This window comes from Diabrotica undecimpunctata, chromosome 6 (genome assembly GCF_040954645.1).
Source record: "Diabrotica undecimpunctata isolate CICGRU chromosome 6, icDiaUnde3, whole genome shotgun sequence".
In the NCBI taxonomy this organism is placed as follows: Eukaryota; Metazoa; Arthropoda; class Insecta; order Coleoptera; family Chrysomelidae; genus Diabrotica; species Diabrotica undecimpunctata.
In genome coordinates, this window is record NC_092808.1 from 53,148,258 (window position 1) to 53,173,831 (window position 25,574).

The 25,574-nt window shown below is 34.7% G+C and overlaps 2 protein-coding genes across 3 annotated transcripts in view; one reads left to right on the forward strand and one right to left on the reverse strand.

The window, feature by feature from the left end:
- The window catches only part of LOC140443442 (zinc finger homeobox protein 3-like), a 929,042-nt gene that overhangs the window by 447,451 nt on the left and 456,017 nt on the right, over positions 1-25,574 (forward strand). The gene's annotated exons all lie outside the window — the stretch shown is intronic.
- LOC140444343 (uncharacterized) lies at positions 940-1,617 on the reverse strand. The gene is made up of 2 exons (XM_072536092.1): positions 1,134-1,617; positions 940-1,070 (listed from the first exon to the last, which is right to left on the reverse strand). The coding sequence occupies exons 1-2, from the start codon at positions 1,312-1,314 to the stop codon at positions 940-942; spliced, it is 312 nt and encodes a 103-aa protein (XP_072392193.1). The 5' UTR covers positions 1,315-1,617.

Here is a 25,574-nt window from a genome sequence, read left to right on the forward strand (position 1 = left end):
TCATAATAACGATTGAATTATCATTCCATTTAACTACACAAATTTTGGATTTTAAATCATATCTAAAATCGAAAGCACCTCTGCCACCTTTTTTAAATCATTTGAGCTATCTAAAGGACACTTTTGGATTCTGTTTTCCCGCACAGTTCCTGTGGCGTATATATTATTTTCAGTAAGATATTGAAATAGTTTAAAAGACGAAAAAAAATTGTCAAAAAATATTCTGTGTTGAGAAGGAAATTCAAGAACTTTTAATAGATCTATAACAACATCTGCTCCTAGTCCCATATCACTTTTATGTTTTCGTTCTCCAGCGTATGGACTAAACTGAAACAAATATCCATCTTGAGAACAAAGACACCAAATTTTAAAACCGAAGCGAACAGGCTTCCCTTTGATGAACATTTTAGCGGAGTGTCTACCAAAATAAGGAACCATTTCCTCATCGACTGATAAATTTTGTGAAAATACACCAAACTGCAGATTTCTTTTGTTTATTTTGTCAAATAATGGGCGCAATTTAGCAAACTTATCTTGCTTGTCAAGTTGAGCATTATCACATACATGTATATATTTTTTTATATTGCGAAACTTATTTCGACTCATGCAATTTTTAATTAATGGTACTCCCTTGTCCTCATCTCTGCTCCAATACATCTCCATTTGTGGCAACGTGTGATATCCTGACAAGATCAAAATAGCAATAAATTTCTTTAAATCAGATACTGTCATTGAAAAATCATGTCGATTGTTGTCCTTGGCATATTTTAAAGTGTATTTTAAAATCATGTCTAATAATTCCTCGTCAAACAAATAATAAAATACTTCAACTGGTGATTTACCGTAAAGCATGTCCTTTATACGTTGTTTTTGAATGTGCTCCTGCGATTCCGGAAAATTACTGTCTACGGGGTCCCTTTTGCTCCAGTTTGGATTATATTAAACAGATTTTGCCCTCTTTGAAGTAGCCTGGCTTGTAGAAGGTTCATTATAATTATCTTCAAATTCATTTGTGTTGTCCTCAGCCATCAATTCGAATGTCCCAGCAGTGTCTTGAGGCTTATCATGGCCTATAAGTAATAAAAAAATAAAAGTTACATAACAGTATCTTATATAATTATACCTTATAATACCTTCCAATAAATCGTCATCTATTTCCTCTTCATCAGTAAGCTCATCGACATCTGGTGGTATTATAACAGCATCAATTTCGGTCTCATTTTGAATTTCTTCAATAGCAGCTTCCAATTCTTGAATAGTAAGAGGTCTATTCCGATCATAATTATCTTTCCACTTATTTTTGCCAGAACTCATTATATATGTTTTATCCGCAACAATACAGAGAAACACAATTATTGCTGTATATGCTTATACTAAAACGCTCTAGACAAGACTGAACTAGTCAAATACGGTTACACTCGATTTGTCACGTAGCGTAGGCGGTATTACCTAGAGACAGCACATTCCGCCGTTGATGCGAAAACGCAACAATAAGTTTGAATGCATGTAACTTTTTCTTGATAAAATTATTTAATTTTTTTGTATGGTTATTGCTAAATCTGTAGTTTATGCTTTATAAAAATCATATAAACCATTATATTATAAGCAAAGTGAAAATTCTACAAGATTATATAGTCATGACGAATCATGTAAAAAACTGCTGAAGAAATTAATTTATAATAGATAAACAATTAATTATATTTGTTCTATAAAATATATTTCAATATCATCAAGCCTTTAGGAATTAAAACATATAAAGAATTTTCTAAAAACAAAATATTTAGTTGTATAAAAAAAAATCCTTTTAAAATGTTGCGTTTTCGCATCAACGGCGCTTAATGGGTTAAGACAAGCCTTGAACTGTTGTACACATGTATTGTATGTATAAAGTATTTTAAATACTATAACGTAAAAAGTATTTTCTTCTTTATATTGTGTCTACTATAAATAGCTACGACAATTCTAAAATTTGCGGGTTCGCGAGTTTTCTATTTGTTAATCTGCCCATAGTCACATAGTATATTTTAAAATTTCTTTAATATTATATGGAAAATCTGAAATTATTACAACGATCATATAATAATTATTAATTTTAAAAAATATTAAGATTATTAGAAATTTTGTTAAGACCAACATAATAAGTAATACATTACAATTTTAATAACATCAAATCTTTCATATAACTTCATACGAAACACTTTCTCACCTCATCATTATGTAGATTCAAAAAGTGAGCTTCGAAATCTGATAAATATCCGCGATAAAGTTTTATGGAGACATCTCACGTAACGGGTTAAAAGAAGGAATAATAAAACGGCAGCAAATACCCAACGAAGGTAAATACTCTCTCATTTCGAAAGAAATAATCACCAAAATAGGGAAACATTAGTGTTTAATAGCAATGGAAAGGCTACAAATACTTTTCGTGTTCCAGCATAGAAATTTGCATTAAATTGTTAGAACACCTGAAAATTGACGTGTTTGGCTGAAACACAACTCTTGTTTATACTTTTGACCCTAAGACAGGTACAGGGTAGGATTAAGTGTTCTATCAAATGTGATTAATAGCTTTTCAGAAAGATGAGTTTAAATTAAAACTGTTAGGACTACATTTTCTTGAAACAAACTCCCTTTGTAATTAAAATTTTTAACTCTTCGATTTTTCAAAAAAATACTAAAATTGATATTATTAATACATTAAGGATAATATATCACTTATAATATAAAAAGTGGTACAGAAGCGATACTGTAGACTAGCCCAAAACATCATAATATATTTTCTGTATAAACAGAATTAAAATAATATTTTTAAAATTGAATAAAGTAATTTTATTATATATTTATTAGTTTTTTATAAATTTTTTATAGACTTTTATAAAATTGAAAAAATTTACATGATCCTCATCACTCTCCTTGTCACGTAAATAGACTCTTTCAACTATTTACTGTGACTGCGAACCACTAACCTCTATTATATTTCGTGGCGCTACTTTCGTGACGCCCGACTTAGCATTTTACTACAGAGAAAAGCAACACAATGTCAGTATGGAAACTTTGCTTCAATAATATATTAACAAAATCGTTAGGATTTGATGTCGATACTAAGTTAATATGAAATCACCCTCCTCTACGCCAAAGATACTGCACTGCTTTCTTCAGGTACAGTCAACGTAACGATGAGAAACCGCTCTGTGTTCAACAGGTACTTCCGGGTACTTCCCGGTTTGTGGACGAGGGTCACCTACGGAGCTAGCCTCCCCTTCCAAAGTTCGGTTTCCTACTTGAGAGTTAAATTTTTGAGGAACCTCAATTGGGACACGGAACTAAATCTCACCCTAAACAGAGTGAGAAGAAGGTCTATACTTCTGGGAGATCTGTTAGGCACATCTTGGGGTACATAAAATAAGACTCTTCTGCATATCTACAAAACTTACATCAGACCGATAATTAAATACAGGGCTGTTCTTTACTCCGCACTGAACAACCATCAAATAAAGGCCACCACAGCTACAGAGCGCAAACTCATAAGAAAGATCATGAGGAAACGTGCAGACTATCCGTCGGCATTATTCCACCAACTCTCAAATATACCTACCATAGAGAGCAGAATCCGAACTCGTCGGCAAAAAATACGTCTTACGATTCATCATAAACTCCAAGATTAGAGCAAAGGAGGTCCTAAAAACATCTTGCCACTGTCTAGGACACATAATCACCAGGCATCCTTCAAAGAAAGTTCCCTCCCCCTGCCAAACTTCGTAATTTGGCTGGAAACGAACTTTCTGATGAGTATTTTAACAACCTAGAAGCGACACCACTAAGATATCGCAGATTCTAACAATCTGCAAGGCAAAAACGCTTAATCGATAGAGCTGTTCCCAAATGTATAGCTGGTAAAATGCGAAGGTATTACTCAATGTCGCATGGCTGACAACCCTTCTCACTCACACTCACACTGACTGACTACTGCTTCTTAGCAAATTACTTGACTTTCCAATCTCTCCCTTTACTGATACAAAACTGATCTCGTAGACTGACGTCTGCTCTTGCCAAACTCTCTACCTGGCAAGGGAGCCCATACCTTGAAGAGGCGCTTCGCCTTAACGAGGTTACACACAGCAAATCCATTGCTGATATAAATCGCTTCTGGCTTTTTCTGTAACAAAGATATTTCTCTTTGTTGCACATGATTTTTCTTTTATCACCCTGATATCCACTCTGCCACATTTCCACTTAAGACTAGAAATTCGTTCCATTACATTCTAATGTTTGAGTTTCCTATTGTACCCCTTAAGATTATTTCTAACTTTACTTATTCTATTTATTTTAAAGTTATTTGCAGAATCTCTTCAGAACTCCACTCTGCAGAACTTCTTCTTTGTTAGTCATATTTGAGATTATTTAGTAGGATTCAGAGAAGACACATTACTAATAAAAGTGATTCACAAAATTACAGAAACTATCGAGGAATGCCATGAATAAAATATAGAAACAAGACAAATACAACCATAAATACAACCTGACAAGGCTAATAAGATTAATAAGAATGACAATTAAAGGATCTAGAGCAAAAGCATAGCATAAGAAGAAATTATAAATACAATAGCATCAAAAGCGCGGTATAAGATAAGATCATTTCTGAATAATTACTCTTCTTAACATAGCGATAGCATGAACGGCCAAGACGTGTTGTATCAAAGAAAATATTTATTCAGCTTTTATCACAACTATCAGCATTCAAAAACGATATAGCACTTGTGGGAAGAACTAAAAAATGTCTGGAAAAAAGCATCAATGGATTTCACAAATGAAGTAAGAAAAAGAGGGTAAGTAATTAGCCAAAGAAAAGAAAAATAAGTATATGTATTCCAGAAACGGGTACAATGTAATAAACTAAAATAAAAATATAAAACTACGCATTTGAGAGAAATCAACACTTTATATATTTAGAGGTCATATTAAGTGTGAGAATTGGGAGAAAGAACAGACGGTAGGTTAATAGACAACAAAAACTACTAAAAAGACCAAAGAATAGTGAAAGACATGAATCTAAGCCAGAGAAGACAAAAACAATGGTACATGATAATTAAAGTAAAAAGAAAATAAGAACGGTTTCAATCATCATCATCATTATTTTTGACTTAAAAATACTTTGAGGATCCTGGCCTACAAATAACCGAAAAATAAACAACCTACGTTGTGCAAACGACACAGCCCTTCTTGCAACCAGCCATGAAAACGTGATTGATCTCATAGGACTGGTTGAAAATGACAGTCAAATATTTGGTCTGCAGTTAAACATATCAACAACAAAGATCATGTTAGTGGGTAGACTACATAACAATCATCCTAACATAGCCACGATTGACCGACGCCACTAAAAAGTTTTTTTTGTAGAAGAATATTACAAACTCCATGAACCGACCACAGGATAAATATTTTAATTTTTAATGGGCTAAAGGTTAGCAAACAGCGTTTCAACAAAGTCGATCTCCGACAATTAAAATTCTTTGGACTGTTATGCGAGCAGACACAGGAAATATGGAAAGACTTATCCAAGGAATAGGAATCCAATGAAGGCCGAAAATGACAAGGAATATCCCTATCAAGATGGATCCATCAAATTACAGGAATATGCAACAGACCTATGCATGAGTTAAAAGAAATAATCAGAGACAGAGTTCTTTGAAGACGAACAATACACGACAACACGATGACTACTACACTCCTTCCGGGTAGTCAGGACTAAAGAAAGATTTTAAAGTCGTGATTAATACGTCAAATATTAGATGAATTACTAAAATCTCTCTTTGTACCAAAGTTCAAAAATAAAAATAGCCAATATGATAGCAAATCTAAGGGAGACGGTACTCAAGAAGAAGAAGTCTCTTTACCCTTGCCTAAAAAAATAATTCTAAATACTGCGATGAGTGCCGACTAATTAGCCTTATGGGCCATACATTAAAAATTCTACTAAAACTTATTCAATAGCGCACATATAAAAAATGGTAAAAGCAATTAGACTTACTTAGTTTGGATTTAGAGGAGGAATGGGTATAAAATAAGCACTGTTTACAATAACAGTACTATTACTAAAATACAGGGAATTTAATGGAAACATGCTCATATATTTCGTAGGTTTCCAAAAAGCGTTTGACCGAGCATAACACGGTAAACTTATAATCGTACGAAAAAAAATAAACCTAGATCCTAAGGATTTTGATTCCTATCAAAAATCTGTACTATCATAAAAAAAAAGGTAGTAAAGATGGAAGCCAATAAGAAAATACAAATAGGGTTTAAAATGGAGATCAGACCGGGATGTTTACCATCACCACAATTGTTTAATGCATACTCGCAACTTATATTTTAAGAAGCTCTGTGGAAAACAACTGATGGTATCAGAATTTGAGGAATCATTATTCATGTCGTTAAATGTACAGATGATACCGCATTTACGACAGAAAATATAGAAGACCTACAACTCCTTTTGGGAAGAATTAACAATGACAGAGGAAAATGGCATTGACAGTGAATATAAATAAAACCAAATATATGCTGATCTCAAAAACTCCTATTAACAAGGTACAACTGACACTGAAAAGTAAACAGCTAGAGAGGGTCTTCTTCTTCTTAGGGCGCCTGTCCGTTCCGAACGTTAGCGATTAATTTGGCTATGATGACTTTGTTGGTTTCTATACAGAATAGCTGTGATGAGGTCTTTCTACACCATGCTCTCAGATTAGTAAGCCATGATATTGTTTTTCCTCCTGGGGCCCGTTTTGCTTTAATTTTACCTTGCAAAATGCATTGTAGTAGCTGATATCTGCCTTGATTTCTCATTATATGTCCCAAGTATTGCAGCTTACGGTCCTTTACTATGTTGACCAAATCCGCGGTTGTGTTCATCCTCCGTAGTACTTCTTCATTATTGACTTTGTCTGTCCATGACATCTTGAGAATCCTTAAGTATAACCATAGCTCAAAAGCCTGAAGTTGTAATAGAGTTTCCGCCTTCATTGTCCACGTTTTTACTCCGTACAGAAGCACTGAGTACACGTAACATTTAAGGAGGTGAGGTCATGGTTCTTGAACACAGAGCTCATAGTCAAGAATGCACTTTTTGCCTTTCCGATGCGACATTTAATCTCCTGGGGAATGGCCCACGTTTTATTGATTATATTTCCCAAGTAGTCGTACTTTGAGACACGTGCAATTCTCATTTGGTTCACATGCAGATTTGCTTATGTTATGTTTTCCTTCCTGATGATAATTATCTTGGTTTTGCTGGTGTTTATATCCAGTCCATTTGTTCTACTTATTTCTGTTAGTTTGTTCATTAAGTTTTGCAGCCCTTCTACGGTATTGAAAAAGACTATTGTATTATCTGCATACCGCCGGTTATTGAGCTTGACTCCATTTATTGTGATGCCTTCATCAATGTCTTTTAGAGCCTCTTCAAAAATGTGATCCGAGTACAGATTAAATATCAGTGGCGAAATTATGCACACCTGCCTTTCTCCCCTTAAGATTTTGGCCAGATCCGTATATTCTGTATTTATTCGGAGCACCGCTGATTGATTCCAATACAGGTTAGCTACTATTTTCAGGTTTCTTCCGTCAATCTCTGTTCTCTTCAGCACTTTCATTATTTGTTGATGCCTGACTCTAGTCAATTAGGCATGCAAAAACATCACAGCTGACATCTCTACATTTCTGAAACAATACCTGCACGCTAAATAAAGCTTCCTTTGTACCAACGGCATTCACAAATCTAAACTGATTGGGCGCAATTTGTTACCTTCATCATCTGTTATTTTTCCGCTGTTGCTTTTGAAACTTTCCACCTATTTTCTTCACCTTTTGATGGACATTAAAGTTATCATATCGACTCTTATACTTCTCTATTTCTTGTCATTGTTATGTTTTTTGTTTTTCTTTGGCTCCTCTTATCTTTCTTCTGACGATGATATATATTCTCTTATATTCTTGAAGATTTTTCTTGTGTTTTTTCTGATCCATAAGTTTAAGTATTTCATCGGTCATCCACGATTTCCGCTTTTCTGTATCTTTCTTCAGGTGTTGTCCTTTTTTGCATTTTCGCATTTTAGCACCTTTGTATTAAGGTTTTCACTCACCTTCAGTCGAACATTGGGATCTTTCAGAGAGGGTCGACAGATATAGTCCTAGCAGCAATCACAAACTCTCAAGTAGCTCCAGACAAGGAGGTAAAATATCCGAATAGAAACAACCTGAAAAAGATTTGTAAAATATATCTTAGTGTTCACAAATAAGAAATAAGTTTGGTCATTAGATTGCGGTTCGTAGATTGCTATGTTTGGTGGCAGCTGCTATATGGGGTACAAACATGAACATTGAAAGCCCACTTTGGAATTTCAATGGCCATGGAATTTATTGTTTTGCCCATTGTAGATTTAAGAATTCTCACCTTAACCACTTGGCATTTTTCTTTCTTAGGTATTCATATTAATGTCCGTAAGTATTAATAATAAAGCTAGCATGTTTTTGAATTTTACCGCTGCTATTTATATCTGAAAACGACAGCTAGTAAATCATGTTAAAAATATTAATAATTTGAAATCTATACTCTAGCTGTATTACACATTGTTGATATTGACCTTCAATTCTTAGCCAGCAAAAACGTTTGCTCTTTACTAACTTAAATCCGCTCCTGTGCTTCAAAGACGACGCGGTGCCAATTAAGAATGAGTTTGAGGTACAATAAGGGTAGTTTTAATTGTCGGTCGGTTGTCTGTACAGCTTTATGTTTGAAAAACACGAGAGTCGTCTATCGATCGAGTCGGCGTTGAAAAAAGCAACGTCGCGGTGGTGCTAAGTGCGAGTGTGGCATGCACGCCATCTTAGCAGACCGCAATTAAAACTTATCCTGCATGATATTTGCCAACTCCTCCACTAGTAGAAAAACGGCTGTTGTACGCTTCCGCCGAAGGTTGAAGTGAGTTTAAGGACATTATCGTACACGTGGTTTTTAAGATTTTATGCGCCTTAAACAAAATAACAAGATGTTCAAAAGAAACACAATACCTGATATAGACATCAATAATAATAAACAAAATTAATATTAATGACTAATGTAGTTAATATAACCAAACTAAATAATAGTCGTAAGACTTTTATGTATTTTCAAACATATATAAATGACATTTATTTGTATAATCGGCAATAATTTTCGTTACAAAATACTAGAAATTACTAGAGAGTAAAGACTACCATGCAAAAAAATTGCGAAGTCATAATTACCATTGAGGTGAGAAAATTAGAATAATTAGGGCAAATTATCAGAATTCGTAAGTATGAAGTACTAAAACCTCGAAAAGTACCAAAGAAAAAGAAGCATAAAACGATTTCCTGGCTGAGGAACCTTGAAAAGTGGTATAATAGTAGCTCAATCGACCTCTTCAGAGCGGCTGCCAAGAAGCTCTGTAAAAGTCATTTATCTTTATGTGTTGAGGTTGAGTCGTAGTAAATACGTGACTAGCTTCGAATATTTGCTTGACCAAGCATAAACGTAAACGGTGTTTACCTAACGTTAAGTCAGTGTTTAACACTTTTATATAATTAGCAAATTTATAGGATAAATTCGAATATTTCTCTGAGGTAGGTATAGTTTTGTATCGGGTGATACACTTAGCCATCTCAGTCAACATGGTAGTTGCCAGCACCTCCTTTATGCATAAAGATATACATAAGGAAACATGGAGAATCCTGAATGGAAATACAGTTAATCAAATGGACCATCTACTGGTCGACGCAAGACATTTCAGTGTCGTAATAGACGTATAGTGATGTCATCTATGACGAATTCATATGTCTAGGTGACTGCGAAAATCTTCGACAAAATACAACAGAGAGGGTAGGCAAACATATGAACACAGAAATAGATGATTAGGATGTGAGAATCGTTACAAATTTAAACCGATATTAGAAAGCCATAATACGAGTAGACCATCAAAAATCTAAAGGAATACCTATAAGAGGAGGAGTACGACAAGGATGTGTACTATCCCCTTTACTTTTTAATATGTGCTCAGAAGAGATTTTTAAGTAGGCACCAGAAGACATCAATGAAGGCATATCAATTAACTAAACACTAGTGAATAATCTCATGCAGACGATACAATACTCGTTGCGGACAGAAGAGAGGGGCTATAAATTTTGATTAATCGCACTACGCATTACTATGAGAGGTATGGAATGGCTCTGAATACAAAAAGAAAGACAAAAATCATGATTTTTAGTAAGAACAAAATTAAAGAAAAATTAAAAAGTACCCAGATACAATTAATAGGGACGTGAGCTAAATGAGTAATGAGACCGCAGCCTTGAAATAAAACGACGCATTAAGATAGCCAGAAGCGTTTTCAATAAAAAGAAAGCAGTATTATGCAATGTAAAACTGGAACTAAAAATAAAAACTAGAACTAGAGTATTCTCTGCACATTTATATGGAGTTGAAGCCTGGACAATTACGGAGGCAACTAAAAAAAGACTTTCCAGCTTTAAGATGTGGTGTAATCGAAGAATGTAAAAAATATCATAGTCACGACACGTAACAAACACGAAAACATTAACAAAGATGAAAAAAGAAAAAGATCTAGTCAAAAATATAAAGGAAAAAAAATGAGATACTTTGGCCACATACTAAGAAAAATTTGGGTTAATGCGATTGGTAATACAAGAGAAAGTGGAAGGAAAAAGACGACCGTGGAGACTACGCATGTCCTGGTTTAAGAATCTAAAGTATTGGAGCGGAAAACCAACACTACAACTTTTCAGAACCACTGTAGACAGAGTAAAATGGGTCACGATGATCGCCAATGTCCTTAAAGGATAAGGCTTACGAAGAAAAAGAATAGACGTATGTGCAAGACGAGGGGCAATCGAAAATAAGAAACTCTCAGATGCAAAGAAGATCAGAAGAGGAGAAGAGATTTGAGGAATATCTGAAAGGTAAGCTATAGGACGGTACATGTAATATATTTAAGGATGTTAACAACTATTAAAGACAGTGTATATTGGAAAAAGGTAAAAACTAAAGTGATTGGAAGATAAAAGCGTGAAAAAACAATGTCGGACTGGTACGATGAGGAATGTGCACAAGCAACGCAAATAAAAAATTAAGCATATACAAGGCTCCAAGGACAAAGAAGAGTAAGACAAGTAGAGGAAGAGTATATACAGCTGAGATGAAACAAAAAACGAATAATAAAAAACAAAAAACGAGCATTACAGAAAACCAACTAAAAAATTAAAAAAGTAAAACACACAAATGGAAAAGCGAAAAATCTACAAGAAGATTAATCAAAACAGAAAGGAATTTAAACTTAAATCAGTAATAGTTAGAAACAAGAGTGATCATTGGTGGTCAGGACCAGATACTAGAAAGATATGCAGAATCTTTTAAGGATAGACTAAATATATTGAGAGAGATAAGGTTGCAAGAAGAAGAAATCCAGCTTGAATACATGGAAGATGAGAGAGAGAAAGATATCATCCCAACAGAGGAAGAAGTCATTAAAACAATACAAGAATTGAAAGAAATCAAAGATCCGGGAATATATATCATTCCTTCTGAGCTTTTATACATGGCGCAAAACATCTGACCTGTTGTATAAGTAGACTTCTTTTATCACTAGATGGGGAACCTGCAAACAGACGTCTTAGATGAACATTTTCGACACTACTGGATTCCTAAAACTAAAAACCTCTAGAATCACTTCGACCAGCTTGGCCCTCGGTCGGACCTCCCTGGGAACCTTTAATAAACTCCCTTAGATCACACCTTCCCCCAATGTCCTATTTTTGCCCGATTCTAAGTCTCTCGTCAACACACATCAGCTTTTGTCTCCCGCACTCATGCTAGCAACACGTCTGCCTCTGCCTAACCAGATTTTTCTTTCGTTTTCCTTTCTTTTATTTGTCTATTTTCGCCGTCCGCCTTCACCTCAGTCTGCATTCTCCTCATTTTACTTGTACTGTCGCCTACTTCAGACTGTGTCCGACTGTGACTACTGTAATGTCAGACTCTCCTGCTTTCTACCTCTGCGGGCCCAGTTCTGTCTAACAATAGCTGCTAGAACTACATCTAGCTCTTGCACCTTTCTCACATAGTTGTAAAATTTGTTCCACCAACGCTCATCCATTACCATTTTCTCTACCATCTCTCTCACCGACTCATACACTCTGTCTAGCTCATTTTTTTCTCTTACCTATTTGACACACTCCAAAAGGGTACGTCACACAGTGTCCGAAGCCCCACAATATAGACAATTGTCCGATTCGGCCTTTTGGACCTGTGCAAGTATATACGGAAGCCCCCATGTCCTGTGAGCACTTGCGTCAGATAGTGGTATATGCGCCTGTACTCGTAGTTCAGCCAGCTCCATATATTTGCACTGTGCCACATCTCCTGTTGCACCCCACTAATATTGCCACAACTCAATGGATGTGACCCTCTCCTTGCTTCTGACGTGCTCCCCATGTATCTTACGATTTCTCCATTGAAATATCCTTTCTCTCTTTCTCAGGTGATTACCCATAGGGCAGCAGCAGATACAGTCCTGTAAGCACTTGCTACCCACAGTAGACTAGTTCTGTCCGCGTGTACCAAGAGTCTCTTGTACACCTGTGTTTTCACAGTCGCACTTTATGCTGGTGGGTATTACCCTCCCCAGCGCAGCCGCTTTTTCGGGCATGCCATCCAGATCACCTCCCGGACATGCTTTCTCCAACTACCATTTATATGTAAGATAACCCCCAGCTACTTAACGTACTACTTAATGGTGGTCGGCACACCTGCACAATCAAATACAATTCTATCTCTTTCTCGGGACTTTAAGGACTACCCCTCTGTCTTCTCCGCCGCGAGACTCAAACCAGGGTGATTCATCCAGTCCTGGATCAGGAAACTTGTATACCATACCCAAAACAGTTCCTCTTTGTCCCGCGCCGCTAGCAGCATCGCAAAATCATCCGCGAATGCTAAGGGGGTAACCCCCTCTTAAAATTCGCAATAACAAGGCATTCTGAAGAGCCTCCTAAAGTACATTAAATCGTTTAATCTTAATAATTTCTTTTCTGAGCATAGATTAATGGAATGAGTGATTTTTTGAGAAAGGGAGTGAGAAAGAAAGATTTTCTGATTAAAAGATATCGGATTTTTACCGTCGAGTTGATAAAAATTTTTTTTTAAACTGATTTCGCCCGCGTAATTGACATTCAAAACCGCCAGGCGCTTCAAGCGTTGTTTCTGAGAGAACGGTTCATTCTACATAAAAGTACGGTTCTACGGTGTAGTCATTCTTGGTAAATCGATTTTTGCTAAGGGGGTAACCCCCTCTTAAAATTCGCAATCCATAATCCCGTCGTGTTCCAGGTTCCACAGTACTGGACCAAGGAAAGACCCCTGGGGAACCCCAGTCGTAATGTCTACAATCACGTCTCTCTCAACCATGATTTTTCTCTCGGACAGATAATCCGATACGATATTCATTAAATATGCCGGACAGTTCCTTGCCGCTAAAGGACTTAGCACAGAGGAACACTGCAAAGTATCAAAAGCGCTTCGGACGTAAAAGAGGAGGTTAACCGCTCACTTTTTCCGGTATCCCCTTCCTTTCACCGCCCGTAGTACCCCATTACCTCATATACCGTACTCTTACCCTTGCACAATCCTTACTGCTTTGTGGACAATCCCCTAGGCCTAGACGTCCCTATCACCCCTTTGATTATTTCACGCAACCTCCTATCATACAGCTTACTTATACTAGAAAGAGTACAAATAGACCAATATTTTTCAGCTCCTTTAGATAGGAGTACGAGCCTCGAGATTTTCCTAAGCACCAGAAACATTTGCGCCTTAAGCAGGACATTCATGTGACTCAAAAGCCACACAGGCTCCAGTCTTTCCAGAAATTTAACCGCCTCTGGCGGTATTCCGTCTATACCGGGAGTCTTGCGCAACTTATGTGACTCCACCGCCGTGTGTAAGTAGGCTAGTAGAACTGATTTGGGAGCAGGTAAAGCTACCAGAATACTGGAACGTATTTATAATTGTACATATTCACGCGAAAAGAGATAAAACAATTTGTGATAACTACAGAGGAAAAACCCTCCTAAACGTGACCTACAAAATATTGGCCTAAATTCTTTACGATCGACTATCGGTATATTGTGAAAACATAATAGGCAAATACGAGTGTGGGTTTCGTTAATAAAAATCAACTATCCATCAAATATTCTTTCTAAGACAAGATTTAAAAAACATATGAGTAAGAAATTAATATTTACTATCTGTTTGTGGATTTAAAATTTATCAATAAGAGTGTAGACAAAAATGCACTACATAAAGCCTTGATACAATTTAATATCCCAATTCACTTAGTGAAACTGGTAAAAAAACTCTTTCAAGAGTCGAGTGTGAGGTTATAGTGCAGAACAGAGTATCAAGAATTTTCCAGACACAGATAGCACTTAGATAGAGAGATAGCCAATAGTGCCTTCTATTCAATATTGCCCTAGGGAAAGCTATTAGAGAATCTGGAATAAAAAGAAGAGAAACCATTATTAATAGGTGTGTACAAGCGTATGGCATCGATATCATAGCAAGAAAAACAAACTAGAACTTCTCTAAATCGTGTTATAGCTACGATCTTAAAAATATACTGGAAAATTGCAACTACAAGCTTTTTTTGGCACACAATCTACTCACAAACAAACTAATCGCACATCATAGACCAGATCTCATACTAGTGAACAAACAAATCAGAACAATCAACGGTTATCGATATAGCGATATCTAATAATACCAATCTGTCAAAAGTGTCAAATATAACGAAAAAAGTTTATATAAATAAAAAGAATAAAAAAAATTATCCTCTTTACTAACAAGGCATTCTGAAGAGCCTCCTAAGGTACATTAAATCGTTTAATCTTAATAATTTCTTTTCTGAGCATAGATATATGGAATGAGTGATTTTTTGAGAAAGAGAGTGAGAAAGAAAGATTTTCTGATCAATAGATTTCAAATTTTTACCGTCGAGTTGATACAATTTTTTTTTAAATTGATTTCGCGCGCGTAACTGACATTCAAAACCGCCAGGCGCTTCAAGCGTTGTTTCTGAGAGAACGGTTCATTCTACATAAAAGTGCTAATAAACATTTTTGTTCAAAGTTATCTCAGGTACATTTTTTATTTGAAACATTTTTTTATACGGTGTACTCATTCTTGGTAAATCGATTTTTTCCGTTTTTTTTTCTCTACTAGGGGGGTTTAGTGGGAAGCCCGGGGATATGAGTAATAAACTTGCATTTTTCTTTGTCCCAGTATTGACATTCTAAGCAAAATTCAGCTTATTCCTATAATTTTTAGAGGCTCAGTAGCATTTTCGTCTCTGACGACTGGAGTAAAATAATACACTCGCGTCATTAAAAAGAGGCCACCTAGAATTTTATATGAATTTTTCAATAATTTTAAGTTTATGCAATTAATTCTATTGTAAATAAACTCTTACAATGGAGAAACACTGTTAGGAATCGCCACTGAGTGCCGACAGGTCAATTAAGGGTAATAAGTTCGCAAAATTGAAATCAGTTTTACGACTTCGGAGAATGCACGTGTTGTGTATACGTTGTTTTGCTTGGAGTATGGCTGTTCTGTTTTTCAAAAATCTTTCATTAGTGCACAGTTATTTAAATAGTGAACTTTTGCAATTTTTAAATTTAAAACTATGGCTTAGAGATTTGCTAGATCTGTTCAAATTGTTACTTTGATTGATAATGGAATGAGTCAAAGAGAAGTGGCCAGACAGCTTGAAGTCAGTCGTTGTATGGTCCAAAAAACATACCAACGATTCGTAGAGACTGGATCTCACGAACCACGACCAGGATCAGGTGCCCGAAGAATCACGACGGCCAGAGAAGACCGTTCTTAACAAAGTAATTTCTTGCAAAATCGGTTCCTTACGGCTATAGCAATCTAGCTAAAGCTATAGCTATAGCTTTTTTAAAATGATCACGGGTGGACATTAAACATTTCTACAGTGAGAAGAAGTTAGAGTGAATTTGGTCTAAGGGTTCTCTGCCCAGCAACATGACCTTTGTTAACAGCAGCATGTCGACAACGCCGACTTGAGTTTGCTAGAGACCACGAGCATTGGACGATAGCAGATTGGAAAAATATTTTGTTTAGTGATGAGTCCAGGATGGTTCTTTATGGCTCCGACGGTCGCATCAAAACGTACAGAAGACGTGGGGAACGATATGCTGCTTGTGCTCGACGAGCACGTGTTACTTTTGGAGGAGAATCTGTAATGTTTTGGCAGACATTTCATTTGAAGGCCATACTGATCTTGTGTTAATTAATAGAGGAGCGTTAAATACTCACCAATATATTACCTAAATTCTAGACTATCATGCAATGCCTTTTGCTGGGTTTGTGGGCGAAAACTTTATTTTCACGCAAGACAATGCGCGGCCACACGTAGCCAGAATGGTAAGACAATACCTGAAAACCGTCGGTGTGCCAAAAATAAATTGGTTGGCATAAAGTCCAGATTTGAAACCGATTAAGCATATTTGGAACAAACTCAAACGAAGAGCAAGAAACATAATACCTGCTTCAATAACTCCTGAGCAGCTTCGATTGGCGCTCATGGAGGAATGGGAAGCTGTTTCTCAAGACAACATCCATAATTTGATCAATTCAATCAAGTCAAGTCGAATGAGGAGTGTAATTTTAAATAGAGGTGGTAATACAGAATATTAAAAATCTGGACTTTATTGTAATTTTTATAAAGAAGAGAGAAGAAATTTACAATGTCGCTTTTTAAAATTTTCCATTAAAATCATCAGTTTGGGAGAAGTCCTTGTTTTGACATTCGTTATTTAAGAAATGGTTGCCTACTGCTTTACAACATATTCTTAAACATTACACAAAGATCTAATGACAATCAATTCCTTGTAGGGTTCTTAAAAATTAAAAAATGCCAAAAATTTTGACTTCTTTTTAATGACGCGCAGTGTAGTTTTAAAATCAAAATTATATTCAAATACCACGCAATTCCTCATTTTTTTTTTTTTGAAAATTGAGTTCATTTAAGTCTAAACACACATTATTGCTTTTGAGCATTAAACAAAACAACAACTTGTGGAGTTGTTTTTGTTCTAAATTGGCGTAAATTAGTACAAAAATATTACATAGGTTTATATTTCAATATCTAGTTGGAGATGAGATTTTAGTGTTCCTGCTTATTATTCTGTTGTTTAAAAACACAAAGATATTGAATCGTTTCTCTGGTGGTTTGTTGTTAAATCATCATTAGTTTTACCCATTTTACAGTTCACACTGTTTTGTTTTTACATATTTATCATGGTTTTTGTTTTTAATAGTAACTTTACATTAACAATATTAAACCAATAGTATCACTATCCAAGCTAATGCCAAGCCGTATAAAGAAGTGATTTTGTGGCCTTCTAAAGTACTATTTTTTACGATGGCTCTGGTAGTACAAGCCAAATTAAAAGATTTACATGCACACTTAAAATACATGCAAATAAATTAAAAACAATATTTTTTTACATAAAAGTAGTTAAAATAGTAAACTTGTGGGAATTTTTTTCATCATGAACACAAATTCAAAACAATCCGTAGAAAAAAAAGTAACGAGGCAGAAACACGTCTGATTGTGTGAAGCATTCTTTTTAACGTTGAAACCTTTTAAAAGCGACGTTTTAATAATTTCTCTTTCTTTCCGGTCGATAATTATGTCTTCTGTTACGTGCTGACACTATAATGCAAATGTTATTTTCATAGTCTAAATGTTTTTTACAATGTTATTAAACAAATCCACATCATTGCACGCTCTACTGATTAGGAACTTTTTTTGTGAATGTTGTATACGTAATTATACAAAATTAATTATAATTAAATATTAAATACACCTGATTTTACTGTGAGGCATAATTACAGTTTTCCTCTTTATCAAATTACATTGTTTATGACAGGTAAAAATTGTACAGTTAAATAAAAAGAAAACATATATTTAAAATATAATTTTGTTTCTTTATTTTTAGGTTATTGTCGGTCTAATTACGGAGAGTCAGAGAATGGTAGATATGCTTCAAAACTAATTTAATAATGGCGTAATATTTTATCACATTAAGCATTTAAAACAAGCTGCGGTATTCACAAACTTCAGTTTAGTATTCAATATTCCTTTTTGAAATTAAAACAAATGTTTAATATTTTAACTACTATCTTGTATGGTTATAAATGACAAATTTAATTAACTTTATATTAAAACTTTATTTTTGATGTTACGATTTCCACCTCGAAAATTATTTCTAAAACACAAATGTTTGCTTGTATTCAAATAACAATTTGTGACTTTTAAATCGAAAAGTTTTTGTTTTAATTTTATCTGCCTTACTCAAAATGATAATTTCGACATATATAATATTCTTACATCGGTATATTTAACATTTTTAGATCGATAAAAATGAGCTGAGTCGAAAAAAGTATATTACTGGGGGGTCTAACGTATATCATTTGAAAGATATGCGCTTAGAAAATTAATTTTTATTGATTTCTAATATTAATAAATTATAAATCAATTATAATAAATAACTTTTTTATTTTTTTACAAATTCTGGTTCTTAAGTCTTCAATATTTGCAGGTCTCAATTTATAAAAAATATTCTTCAAATGACCCCACATAAAATAATCAAAAGGATTGATGTCTAGCGACCTCTGTTCGGAAAAATTTCGTTTAGAACCTTCAAACATCTACGGCATACTGCGGAGGACCACCATCCTGTTGAAACCAAAACTTCCCTCAAAACCTTCAGGATTAATTCTACTGAGGAATAAATTAACTTAAGTAGGTACGAGATTTTTTTTTTTTTTAGCCCTTTTTCTATCCGAATTGTCGAATAAAGGCCTCTCCCATTCATCCCTGTTGTGTGCTAGGCGTTTCCACATTGGTCCTGCGACTCTTTTAATATCGTCGCTCCAGCGCATTCTTCCTCTTAGTCTCTTCGCATCGTACGGTCGCCAGTTTCCGACTTCTTGGTTCCATCTACCATCTTCGAGACGTTCGTTGTGTCCAGCCCATTTCCATTTTAATTTAGCTGCTTGTTTCGCGGCGTCCTTTATTTTTGTTTTGTTCCGGATTGCTTCGTTCGTTTGCCGATCTATTAGTGAGATACCAAGCATCTGTCGTTCCATGGCTCGCTGAGTTTTTCGAATCTTGTCCATGTTCTTTTTTGTGAATGTCCAGGTTTGAGCTCCGTAAGTGAGAACGGGAAGGATACAGAATCGAACACTTTGGTTCGAAGGTTTTGGGGTATCTTTTTGTCTTGCAGTATGTATGAGAGATTTCCAAATGCGGCCCTTCCCATTCTTACTCGTCTGCTTATTTCGGTAGTTTGGTTTTCTTTGTTTACCTTGATATTCTGACCCAGATATATGTATTCTTCTACATGTTCCACTTTTGTTCCTTGGATGGTTATCGTCGGTTGATCATCTTTATTCGACATTAGCTTAGTTTTACTCAGATTCATTTTCAGTCCTTTTTTTATGGATTCCGTATGAAGCTCATCGATCATCGTCTTCAGTTCTTTCCAGCTGTCGGCTATTAGTACTACGTCATCTGCATATCTTAGATGGTTTAAATACTTTCCGTTTATCGACAGTCCCTTCGTTTCCCAATTTAGTGATTTAAAGATGTCTTCAAGTGCGGCAGTAAATAGTTTTGGAGATATGGTGTCTCCCTGTCTTACTCCTCGGTTGATTTTTATTGGCCTCGTTTTCATTCCGTTATCCATCGTGACTACCATTTCAGCGTGTTGGTATATATTATGTATTAATATCCTATATCTAGAATCTATTCTGCTGTTGACCAGTGCTTCCTCAATAACCCATAATTCTATGCTGTCAAAAGCTTTCTCGTAGTCTATAAATGCTAAACAGGTACGAGATACCCCCTTAAAAACTGAAGGTATGCTGGCCCGTTTAAATTTCCTTCGAAAAATAGGGTCCGATGATTCTATTTTTTACAATGCTAGCCCATACGTTTACCTTTTGCGGGTATTGTGAATGATGTTCCCGCATCCATCTGGGGTTTTCTTTTGCCCAGTAGCTTCAATTCTGACGGTTGTCCTCGCCATTTAATGTGAATGTAGCAGAGCTTCATCAGAAAAAATAATATTTTAAACCAAGAGAGGGTTTCGGTGGCAGTTATCAATCAATTTTATTCTTTTATCTGGATCATCCCCGTTTAATTCCTGTACAAGTGTGCATCAAAAGGGGTACCATTTTTGAAGTTTTATTACTTTGTGTACCGTTGTTTTGCAAACATCGAGATGACGACTAACCTTACGAACAGAAGTGTGTGCATCTTCTTCAAAAGCAAGTAGAACATCTAATGTTGTATCATAATTCACAGAGGGACGACCCAATTTGCGTGCATTTTCAACCGTACCAGTTTCTCGAAATTTCTTTTCAATCTTAGTTACTGCTGACTACGTTATGGGTCTTTTTGGATATTTATCATTAAATAAATTACACACTTATATCTGAGTTCGCGATTTGTCTCCATACCCAATAATCATCAAGTATTTCAATTCTGTGCTTTAAACTTAAATTCATTTCTATTTCAAATTAATTCTAAGCAATAATACAGAATATTCACGAATTAATAGAATTATTAATTAACACCTCAATCAACTGTGGGAGCTTATCGTCTATGCTTCGTCTAGCTCAGTCTCTCAAGTGTGAATCCGTCTTGTCTTAAACTATGAATTAAACAATGAAAATTTAGTTGGTAACAAATAAAACAATGAATTAACTAATCACATTTATTTAGCTAAAAACAAACAAAATAATGATACATGCATAAAATCGAAAACGTGGCTTTGGAAGAAGTAAGGTTATGAACATTGAAAATACTGTCAGAATTATAAAATATAGGTTACAATGAAAGTAGTCACCCCAAGAGATTTCTGCAGACCATAAAATGAACCTTATAATAATTTGTACCTTCTTTTATAAATTTTAACTACACACAAAAAAATAATATCCCACCACCAATATATATATATATATATATATATATATATATATATATATATATATATATATATATATTGCTGTTAAAGGTGTGTCTACATCAATATACATATACATTATATACATGTTTAAAGTAGAGGACCTAAAACACTATCGCTAATTTTTTTGAGCTTCGTTGCTGGGAGGACTTTATTATTATACAATGGCATTATAACCATTATTCATGACACTAACATTTTAGCATTTTAGTAGTAGGAAAAACCAGCGAACAAACTATAGAAAACATGCATTGCAAGTTGCTGTTAATCTGGCTAGACTCCATGACTGAACAATAAGTTCACTTCTACTCCAGTCATCAGAGACGAAGATGCCAACTAACCTCTAGAATCATTCGAACAAGCTGAATTTTTCTGAGATTATGGGATCTCAAAAAAGATGCAAAAAAGTTTATCACTTTTACCCCCCGCTTCCTCTTAAAATTCTCTTAGAAACAATGCTTGAAGCGATCGGTGATTTTCAATGTCGGGTACGCGTGCGAAATCAGCACAATCAGAGAAAGAGAGCAGCTTTTGTATGCAATTTTTGTGTTTTGCCGCAAATCAAGACAGTTTCTGTAAAGGTGTTAAATAAATAAACGTTTAGCGATTTTTACATTTTTTATGATTTTCATGGGATCAATAATGTTTATCGCTTTTATGGACAGGTTAATATATTTGTTTTATTAGATGTTAATCTTTAAAACCTATAGCTTGAAATTTCGGTTTTCGGTTTTGCCAAAAAATGTGAGGCATTTCAAACGATCTAAAACGTTTAAAACTGCTTCTTTTTGATTACACAATTACGTTTTATGAAACGACACCACTTCAGCTACAAATTTTACCTAATCCCGTTTTCGTGGAGGCTTTTTTCATGACGTACAATCGTTTGTGATGTGAATATTTAAATTCAGCGTTTTTTAGGTATACATATTTCAAATGCCTCACATTTTTTGTCAAAACTCAAAACCGAAATTTCAGGCTACATGTTTTGAAGACTGGGCTCTAATAATGAAAATTCCATAGTGACAGGTCAATGAAATTGTAAAAAATGGTAAGAATCTAAAAAAGATTTAAGTAACAGATCTTTTTTCACTAATTATAGGGTACGTTTACTACTTATATTAAAAAATTCAGATTAACAATTATTGAAACATGAAAAGACCAGGATAGTTTAAAACATGAAACATCTCATAATTACAAAGTAGTTCTTGTTTATTTTTTAATAACTTAGAAGACACTTTAATTATTGTTCGTGACCACTAATGACTTGCCGCAGAGTACGTAAGGTAGTTTGGGAAAAAGGAAGAAGTTCAAAAGAAATTAAATTTTTTTCAACTATAAATTGTTCACGTGCGACTAAATATAAAATAATTTGTAGTCTATCCGGTAGGTATATACCTTCTCGGAACATTTGGTAAATGGATCATTTATACAGGATGATTCAAAAATTCAAGTTGCCTGACAGTTAATTTAATAAATTTATTTCATGCCTATCCAATTGGGGAATATATTGTATTGATTGCCTTTTAACCAGTACTCTTAGACTGTAGATGTTGACAAATTTGCTCATTTTTGACTCGAAAATTATCTAATTTGCACTTTGAATTTTTCATTTGCAACTAAAATAAGCGATTTCTTATAAAAAAATTCTGTTTTGTTCTCTTTCTGACTCCAAATCAAGTAGTCATACTTTACCAATTATAACTCTTTTTTATTATTTTTTCGGAAGCCGTTTATTGATATTTCCGGTCCTACTGGCCAACTGGCTTATTGTACATCTTCCATTTGTGTAAATTTCTGGATCAGGTTTTGGTGTTAACGGGAACTTACGTAGCTGGGACCAACGGCTTTACGTGTCCTCTGAAGCAAGGTGGTGGAACAAGGAAATTAGAAACTGAAAAGTTTCTGGTGTAAATACCGGGATCAAACTCGGGTCATCCGAGTTGGTAATCCAGTACCACAGCCCCAGAGGTATGGCCGCCACAATATTTGTAACGTAATTTTAGTTTGTTTCATGCATTCAATCACTAAGATCGTAATGGCAGAGCTAAAAATATTTAGTGATATAGCACAATAACTTCTTATTTTGAAACTTTGCACATTAAGATATAAAAGTAGAAAATTAGTTTGAGTAAATTTAAAAACTAATAATAATAGAAATAATTGAAATGACATTGAGGAAAGTTGAATGTAAAGTTCGTGTACAAGAGGATCTTTCAGAATCATTTACAACTAATTGAGGACTGTGCCAGGAAGATGTACTATCATGCACGCTGTTCAACCTAGCGTTAGAAAAAGTTATGATAGATTCGGGAATAAAGTTTTTCTGTAGTCTTCCCGAAAATAAAACTTTCGGTATAGGATTCGAATTCGGTCTAAAAATTCGTTATTGCGCGATTTTGCTTAAATGAGGCCATAGTCAATATGTGGCTTCTTTACAGGAACATTGAGGCAATTTTTTTATTAGAATTTTACAGGCGAATTATGGAGGCTCTGCTGACAGCTCCAGGTATTTTAACCCCACGTGGAGTACGTTCAAAATCTTCAAAACATGTTGCTGGCGAAATTCGTTTGGGTAATGAGGATTATTTAGTGGACAAAATTTAAAAACAACGAAGGTGCGGCAAATGTGGCAAGTGTACCAAATATTGATGCATTAAATGTTATGTAGGACTTCATCCCGAGCAATATTTTGTCAAATATCACACGTTGAAGGAATTTTAAAATAAATAATGTTTTATGAAATATTGTGTCCTTCATTGTTCAGCATATGATATATTATACGTGAAAAAAAGACAGTTACAAAGCAAAAAAAAAGTAAATTTTGCACATTGCTATTAAAAACGACCTCCCTTTATTTCAGTCTGAAATTTTTGATTTCGTTTTGATAAAAATTTAATTTTGCGCATTCTGGTTTGATACATACTTGAAAACTTTATCTGGTAAACGTTTCTTTACAATCTTCATTAATTGAAGTTTGATCATTGTTATTGAAAAATCTCTATTTCTCTCTTTTAAGCATTCTATTAAAGAGTGTTAGTCTAACTTAAATTTGGATTTTTTTTCACTAAACTTGAATAGTAAGATGCATTGTCCATAACTATTAATGATGGCTTATGTAAATTTGGTAACAAATTAAACTCAAACCATTTTTTAAAATTTTCTGAATTCCATGAATTATGATAGTCACCAAAATTTTTTTCACTTTTAAAAATTAGGCTGCAATTATCAACGTAACCATTTTCAGAACTCCCATGGAGCAAAATATATCGTACACCTTTTCTGTGCCTCTTTCTAACAACATTAACACTGCCATCATGAAAGCTGTTACGTAAAATTTGCACATATAATGAAAAGTGTGGTTTTTGTTACAAAAAATACTGTTCTTTAGATCTAAAATCTAGAAATGCTGACGCAAAATTCATCAAATATTTTAGCCAATAAATTATTACTGAACGCATTTTGCCATGTTAACCTATAACCAACTCCAATACAGAAGATTATACACGTGGAAATCACCTCACGATACTTCAGGTCACATAGTCAGAAATCAAATAGATTACATTATGATTAATAAAAGATTTCATAACAGCATTACATCAGTCAAGACATATCCAGGAGCCGATATTAAGTCAGACCATAACCTACTGATTTGCAAAATGAGGGTCAGGCTAAAGAAGATTCGAAGTAGTGTCAACCCAAAATACGAAATCGGGCTACTCAAAGGCCAACGCACAAAACGGAGTATAAAACAGTGTAGGTATATTAATAGCAATTTGAATACCGTTATTCAAACGGATTTAATAGACTAGGAGCTTAAAAAATTGCATAGAGTTTCACAAGACATACAAGAAAAATTCCTCAAACCATCAAAAATTAAGAAAAAATCTTGGATGGCCAATGAGATTCTAGATATAATGAAAGAGAGGCGAAAGGTCAAAGATCAGGACAAGACATTATACAAAAGAATAGACAAAGAGATCAAAAAACCAATCAGAATGGCTAAGGACACACAGCTGAGAGAACAATGTGCGGAAATACAGCTATTACAATAGAAACACGATTCATGCAATACTCACAAAAAAGTTAAAGAAGGTGCAGGCTTATACAAGCCTAGAAGAATTAGAAGTTTGGCAGACAACCAAGGTAATCTACTTTTAAGTGTGGAAGAGAGACTAGACAGTTGTAAGAAATATATGGAAGTAACATTTGCCGATGAAAGGCAGATTGCCATTGAAGATATAGAACGCTGCCAAACAGGACCCCTGATTACCATTAAGGCAGTCACGGCAGCTATTGGAAAAACTAAAGATGTTAAAGCTGTACTGCCTGACAAATTTTATACAGAATTTCTAAATCTTATGGACGAACAAGGAATAAAATGGATAACGACTATATTTAACAAAATATAATAATATATAACTGGA